This window comes from Apium graveolens, chromosome 8 (genome assembly GCF_009905375.1).
Source record: "Apium graveolens cultivar Ventura chromosome 8, ASM990537v1, whole genome shotgun sequence".
NCBI lineage: Eukaryota > Viridiplantae > Streptophyta > Magnoliopsida > Apiales > Apiaceae > Apium > Apium graveolens.
This window is the reverse complement of record NC_133654.1, coordinates 259,847,238-259,855,290: the sequence shown is the minus strand read 5'-3', so window position 1 is coordinate 259,855,290 and position 8,053 is coordinate 259,847,238. Positions and strand designations below refer to the sequence as shown.

At 33.8% G+C, this 8,053-nt stretch overlaps 1 protein-coding gene across 1 annotated transcript; it reads left to right on the top strand.

The window, feature by feature from the left end:
* The first annotated feature begins 3,289 nt into the window (after positions 1 to 3,289).
* LOC141678508 (uncharacterized) lies at positions 3,290 to 7,284 on the top strand. The gene is made up of 3 exons (XM_074484852.1): positions 3,290 to 3,446; positions 3,868 to 4,076; positions 6,837 to 7,284. The coding sequence occupies exons 1-3, from the start codon at positions 3,354 to 3,356 to the stop codon at positions 7,105 to 7,107; spliced, it is 573 nt and encodes a 190-aa protein (XP_074340953.1). The 5' UTR covers positions 3,290 to 3,353; the 3' UTR covers positions 7,108 to 7,284.
* Positions 7,285 to 8,053: the final 769 nt, after the last annotated feature.

Below are 8,053 nucleotides of genomic sequence, written 5' to 3'. Positions count from 1 at the left end.
CATCCATTTCACTAAGAACTTCACTTAATGCTTGTTTTAAATAAGCATTCTTTTCTTTTAACTTCTTAACAGGGACCTGCAAATTCAACATCGATGAAGATATATTTGAATTATACTTTATATTTTGTACCTCATCATTGTCACTGGAATTGTCCTCGAGTCCTGCAAAGCAAAGTTGAGCAACTTCATCGTCTGAATCGATCTCCACGTCATATTCATCATCACTCCAAGTAATTAATGCCTTCTTTTTATTCTTCAGCTTTTAACAGTCCTTTTTGAAATGCCCTTTCTTTCCACACTCAAAACAAGTGTCCTTACTTTGATTTGTTTTATTATCCTTGCTCGGATTAGATTTGAAGTCCTTCTTTGGAAACTGTGACTTCATAGGTCGTTTGGAGGCATTCGTTTTGGCAAGAAATTTATGAAACTTTTTGGTCAGAAGAGCAATCTCTTCACCAGAATCATCAGGAGACTCATCAACTTCGGCATTGAGTGCAAGAGTCTTTTTACGAGGAGCTTCATCTTATTCATTATATCTTCGTAGCTGATTTTCGAATTCTTCCAATTCACTGAACTGTGTTAGAGTGTCCATAGTCGAAAACAGTGTTGAATCCTGCAGAATGGTAACCTATGGAGCAAACTTCTTTGGCAATGCTCTGAGGATTTTTCTATTGATCTCAGATTGAGAAATGATCATTTCCAGAAGTGAGATAGAGTTCATCAATGTCAGGAATCTCCCTTGAGCATCTCGCACGCTTTCACCTCTTTCCAACCTGAAACCTTCATAGTCACTCATGAGCATACTTAATTTTACTTCACGTACCTTAGACGTGCATTCATGGCTGACTTTGATCGTATCCCAGATCTGTTTTGAAGTAGTACATGCTCATACTTTTCTTAATTTTGTAGCTACCATGCTATTGAGAAGTGAGTTCATAGCTTTAGCATTGGAGTTCATTGCATTCACTTCTTCAGGAGAGAGATCCTTGAGGAATTTTGGCTTTCCATCTTTCATAGGAGTTGTAAAACCATTTTCTACAACATCCTATTCGAATGCATCACGCTGGAGAAAGATTTTCATCCGGAACTTCCAGTAATTGTAGTTTTCAGCACCATGAAGCAGTGGTGGATAATTGTTGGAATACCTATCTAGTTGAGCCATGGATCGCTAGCAAAATAAACACTAAAAACAGAATTAAATGCACCTGCTCTGATACCAATTGAAATTTAAATACCCAAACGATATAAACAATTATCTAACTGATATGGAAAATGGGATAGTCTCTTATGTAAATGGGACAGACCCTTTACGAATGAGACAGGCAATGAGACAGTCTTAATTACTCTGCAAAAAATAAATCACTGAAATAAAAATGCAATAATAAAGAAATTAATCAATAGAAAACACCAAGAGTTTTCACTTGGTTCGGCCCCTACACCTAGTCTATGGCCTACATTCAAGTCCTTATGTCAACTAGTATAGAGAATGTATTATATCAATTTTAATAAAAGAACTTACAATCTCTTCCTTGATTAAAAATATAGCACCTGAAAGAAACCCTTTCCCAAGCTACCTTGCTACCTAACCCACTGCTATTTCTTAGCCTTCTAGCTACCTTGCTATACTTTGGAATCAAACTTGCCACAACCCGGTACAAAGTTGATATGAATACACGCAATAGATAACAATGAAATATTACAACTCAAACTAGGCTTCTTGTTTGACTGGATATTCAAAAGATATAAAACAAGAATGGTGTTTCAGGTTATAAGATAGAACATGTAATCATTAGGTGTAATCTGAAAACATGAGATGTGTCTTCTTCTTTGATAGAAAATTCAAGAGAATGAAATAATAAGAGTTTTTCAGAGAATAAAGATAGAACGTGGAATAAGCACTCTTGTTGAATCTGAAAAACAAGATGTGTATTTATACACACAAATCTAACGGGTTTGATTTTCAAAACAAAGAAGAGATAATATTGGATAATCTATTTGTTTGAAAATATTTGAATAAGTTTTTGTAAAACAACCCGTTAGTTGGTTGTAAAAGATAAACCTTAGAAAGGATAAGATTAGAATAGTTTAAATAGGTTTATCAAGATAGAGTTTGTTTTGGAGATAAACTTGTTTACCCAGTCAAATAGAATTACACCAAACCCTATCACTTACAACAACTAAGTCCCGTAATCTGCATTCTCTACGTACATCTTGAATTAGGTTATCATCAGAAATCTGCAAATTAACACCGGTGACTGATGAGTTTCATTCAGAAGCAACTTTGACACTAGGAAAATGTATATTGTTCATCATCTAGAGGAACCAACTTTTTTCGAGCCGTTATTTTTTATGTATTTGTTCATCATTACCCATTTCAAAGTGGATTTTCAAACTTCTTATCCGATTGGTTGCAACTTGAGGGCGACGAGACAACAAGCAACAAATAATTAGGTAAATCCAATGTGAATTATAACATGGGTTAAGGTTTGTTTCGATTTTTTCAATCATCAGATTTTTCGTTTGTTTGAAGTGAATATTAATTCTTGCGTATATGTTTATATTATTCTTTTCACTTTATTATATTGTTAACACGCACACACAAGCCGGGGTCTTTCGGGAAATAGGCTCTTCATTTTTCGGAATGAGGGGAAGGCTGCGTACATGTTACCCTCACCAAATCCTGTATTAAGCGGGATATACCGGGTATATTTGGTTTTGTTTGGTTTAATAATATCTTTGGAATGGTTTAATAATATCTTTTTTAATATTTGTTCTTGGGTTTTGTTTGGTTTAATAATATCTTTGGAATGGTTTAATAATATCTTTTTTAATATTTGTTCTTGGTTTGGTTTTCTGGAATGGTTTAATAATATATTTGAAATGGTTTAATAATATCTTTTTTTAATATTTATTCTTGATTTGGTTTGATTTTCTGGAATGGTTTAATAATATCTTTGGAATGATTTAATATTTTTTCGGGTTGAACGATGATCTAACCCAAAACTTGAGACAAGAGAGGATAAACTCTTAATCATATATGAGGTGTGCAATTGTGCTCGGTTTAATACACATTACACACTTTCCCTGGGCATCCGTCGGCGCAGGTGGAGCTTGATATTTTAATCAAACACCATTAAACTAAGGTAAAATTATATTATTTTAATTGGGACATATTTCCCGGTAAAACAACACACTAACCGGTAAAAAACAGACAGTCCAACCCAACACCATTACAGCTATTCGCCCAACTCCTTTCCCCAACAGTCAACAAATGGGACCCAAACATCTCTCCTTTATTTTTCTCTTTTTATCGCTACCTATAATTTCAGTCACTTAAAGTGTGCACACACAAAATGGCAGTCTCAATCACTGTTCTCGCCGTCGTTATCTCTCTCCATCTCATCGCCTTCGTTCTCGCCATCGGCGCTGAATCTCGCCGTAGCACGGTACTCTCCTCTCTCTCTCTCTCTATATATATCTCCCTCTCTCTCTCCCTCTCTCTCTCTCCCTCTCCCTCTCTCCCTCTCCCTCTCCCTCCCTCACCCTCTCCCTTCCTCTCTCCCTCTCGTGCTCCCTCTCTCTCTATCTCCCTCTTTCCCTCTCCCACACTCTCTCTCTTCCTCTCTATCTCTCCTCCCTCTCTTCCTCTCTCTCTCTCTCTCTCTCCCTCTCTCTCTCCCCCTCTCGTTCTCTCTCTCTCTCTCTCTCTCTCTCTTCACTGTGTTTGTACTAAATCTATATCTGTTGCTATAAATTTAAAGCTATATGTTGTAGTATGTAATTATGTATGTATGAACATTTTATTTTACTGCGTTTGTTTTACAATGTGAGTTTAATTAATTTTATTTATTTATGATGAAATTGAAGGCGAAAGTGGTGCCAGATAAGTATGATGAGAGGACTTACTGTTTGTACGATTCCGATGCGTCGACAGCTTACGGATTGTCTGCCTTTGGATTGTTGTTGATAAGCCAGACTGTCGTTAATGGCGTTACAAAGTGTTTCTGTTTCGGTAAAGGATTAGCTACTGGATCTTCTCTTACTGCTTGGACCGTCTTTTTTTTTATCTTCTCTTGGTAATTTCTTGCCCTTCTTTTAATTACTCATATTTTAACTTTGAATGTATGTAGTCTTTGGTGTTACTAGGCGCAATTAGTACTTAGTTCATGATTAAGGGTATTTTGAAGTGATTGATCATCACATTGCAGTCATTTGTCGAGAATTTTGTGTTTCTTGTTTATTTTGATTTGAGAAGTGGTATAGTGGTACTGGTCTATATGAATATTTTTTGAAAAATAAACTTTTCTCGCCTGCAAGAAACTCGTAAGAGATAAGGAATTTTAACCTTGGGCCAGAATTTCGAACGTTACAAATGTTGGAGGTACTGTTTTAACATAAATAGGAGGTGATGCAAATATAGCTTGCATAGAACTATAGATAGTGTTGTGTCATGGTACTATCTAGCTGCATTTTGAATTGTATTGGCAATTAGACACTGTTGTTGTGAATAAAATAGATTGGTCCATATTTTGTCATCCAGAAAGACTATTAGTATACCTACTGTTCACATTTTCTATGCCTAAGAAATAGAGATAAATGCACTTTGCACCCTCAAACAAAGTTGAAAAAACAATTTTGTACCAGAACTTTAGGAAATACAACTTGCACCCCTCAACTTCAATTTACTAATTCAGTATGCACCCTTTTGTAGATTATAATTAAAATAATAAGGGGTAAAAAGGAAACTTTATTTTAAAATGTAAATAAATTTTTGTTGGAATTTCAAAAATAAGTTAAAATATTTATACAAATGATTTCTTGTATATTAAATATTAATATTGATCAGAATATTTTCATTAAATGCACTTTAAAATCATAACGACGTCAAAGACTTTAAAATGAAATAATTACATTAAATTAAATATATATAAAATATATATAAAAAAATTATTTTGAATTTAATTTTGGTAGAATTATATAATTTTTGGCATTAATAATATTACTAAAATTCAAAACTCAACTATATAATATTATTCAAAAAATTTAAAAATATTATTTTATAGCTATAAAAATAAATTCAATTTTTAATATAATCTGAAAAATAAAAAAATTAGTTTAGTTAATATTTTACTGAAATTCCCATTCTACCCCTTACTTTTTTAATAATAACCGTTGAAGGGGTGCTTTCTGAATTGGCAGGTTGAAGTTGAGGGGTGCAAACTGAGTTTCCAATACTATTGATACACATTTGTTTTTGAAACAAAATAAGAGTGTGCAAAGTGCAATTTTCTCCTAAGAAATATAGGAGTTGTCGTTCCATTTATTCAATGTATGTAGTTCTACATGACGAGTATAGAATGAGCATAATATACAAAACGATGCTTGAGCAATTTTTATTTCATGGTGGTTTCTTTTGCAGTCCTCTGTGGGCTGCCATTGAAACCTTACCTTTAGGTGATCCACCCTCTCTCTTTGATCTAAGCGATTAAGCCTATTATATCATTAGGACTTGTTAAGTGGTGTCATAATGTCATGTATGTGATTTTCTCACTCTTTTGTACTCGGTCATAGCTGTTTCAGCTCCGATCTTTAAACTTTTTATTATATGCTGTTCATTTTGTGTTGTTGATTCACTTGCAATTTTTGTAATGGAAAAGATGAACAGTTTAAATATCTTGTGTTGGGTTACGTGTAGGTTATTTGGGTTGTGTTCAGGTTTGGTTTTCCTACAAAATAAAATTTCTGGAATGGTTTGGGTTTACTTAAATTTGAGACCTGAGTATGTTGATCCGACACGTAGCCGGTAATCCGGTTCCCTGAAATTGCCACCCCAACCTATTGCAATATGAAAAGTGGATACTACATATTATCTATTTATACATAATTACATATATAATATGTAGCATTACTTGACGTATCAGTTGATTCCCATTATTAGAGGATGTACCAGTTGATTCCCATAATTAGAGGACGTATCAGTTGATTCCCATTTTTAGAGGACGTATCAGTTGATTCTAATAATATACAGTACTTGACTCCTTATGAGTGTTTATAGGTTACTTCTGTAATATCTAAATCATATCCATGTAAACGTAACAACTAGTTCCAAAGTAGTACTGCTTCTGGTTGATGTAACCAACAAGGAACCGACATATGAAGAGTTTGTATGTCATGTTATGGACTGGGTTATGCTATTAAAAGAGCATCTATCACTAGAATTACAATGCACAAGGAAAGAAAATTAAATCTCTATTTTACTATAGCCGGAATGGAGATAAGGCTTCTGCACTTTAACTGGATTCCGACTAAGCCATCTATAAAATATCATATTGTATATGATTAGCTGCATCAGGCTTGCATATATGACATAACCCCAAAATATTAATATGCTTGATGCAATTTTCAAAGCCTAGAAGTCAGACCGCCTGAGGCTGAGTGTTACATGCTCTCATGTTTTTGGAAAAAGAACATTCTTCTATTTGCTACATGTAGAGGTGGTCTCTCCATGTCAGGAATTGATAGCTTGATGCTACTACGAATGTCAAAATGTGTATCCTTAGAATTTACCTTTAAACTGGAATTCTTGTTACATTTAACGACGAGAAGAACCTGAAAGCCGAGCTTTAATAAGTGCTAGTTACTATACACTTCATCTTTTCATTCAGGTGGATGGCCGTTCTTTGCTAATAATAATCAAAAGAGGTATAGAACAACCAAACTTCAAAAAAATGTTTACCATTTGATTGATGTTTTAATTTATGTATAGATTATTTGATCTCTTATGATTCTCAGATAATAACCATTCGTTACACTGAAATATCTGAAAATGTAAACAGGGTTAGCTTCTTAGGAGCAGAGGCATGCTTATTGGCAGGGTCAGCAAAGAATGCATATCATACCAAGTACCGAGGCGTCTTTCATGTAGATCATGTATCATGTTCAACCCTTCGCAAAGGTGTGTTTGCTGCTGGGGCTGCGTTGTCATTTCTTTCCATGGTCGGATCTATTTTGTACTATTGGACTCATTGCAAGGTTGATACTGGTGGATGGGAAAAGCATCAGAATGAAGGACTTGGTATGACTAGTCCAATTTCCACAGAGAAATAACAAGTACCTCATCAGTATGGAAAAGTGTAATTGTTACTATATTGTATAAGCTTAAAATTTACTTCTTGAAATCTTCTATTGATGAAAGGGTTGTTGATCACAAGATGATGAATTCTATTGAGACTGTAGTTTGTTCATAGTATTTGAAGTAGATAAATATAGAATTCTGTTTGCACATTGTTGCCCCTTCTATATGTTTTGCATTGAAGTGTCTAATATTGGGCCTGTTTGGCAACATAATATAAGTGGCTTATTAACTTATAAGCTTGTAAGTACTTATCGAGGAGTGTTTGTCGTCCTAACTTATAAGTCGAATTTTCAACTTATAAGCTGATAAGTTGAATGTTAGCAACGACGTACTTTTTCTCAACTTATTTTGATTTGTTTGCCTTTTCATTAACTTAAGTTTTAAAAAATAAATTTTAAAATGTTAATATAATCTAAAATTCACGAAATAAGATGATTATATTTAAAAAATTATTTATTTTTATTTATTTGAATAAAAAAATTTCTAACTTATAAGTAAAATTATCCAAACACTTATATAACTTATAAATATTTATCCACTTATCACTTATAAGTTACTTATTTATTTTAAGTTATAAGTTACTTATTTTAAGATTTCTCAAACGGGCGCATATGTGCATACTAACCGCACTTATCCGCACTTTTTTTTTAATGTCTGCTGTATGAATTGGTCTCAAGTTGTATTTTAGCTTTACCTGTTGCTATTATTCCCTTTGATTGTTCTGCTATAGGCTTTAAGCTTCAAAGTTCAAACCCTGTAGGTCCCTATAGTTATTACTTGCAATTTGCAAAGTCCTTTGAGCAGCCTACTTTGCATTTTAGCATATAGCTCGAACCTAGAAAGAGAACATCGTAACTTAAAGCATCAACTTACACATTGTCATTAGTGCGTCTTGACTTGTTTGAAGTAAAGGGGCCA

Excerpts from the sequence above, each read along its gene's own strand:
- LOC141678508 (XM_074484852.1), top strand. The coding sequence starts at position 3,354 with ATGGCAGTCTCAATCACTGTTCTCGCCGTCGTTATCTCTCTCCATCTC. Across the intron at positions 3,447-3,867 it reads CTGAATCTCGCCGTAGCACG|GCGAAAGTGGTGCCAGATAA; the intron begins GTACTCTCCTCT and ends ATGAAATTGAAG. Across the intron at positions 4,077-6,836 it reads TTTTTTTTTATCTTCTCTTG|GGTTAGCTTCTTAGGAGCAG; the intron begins GTAATTTCTTGC and ends AAATGTAAACAG.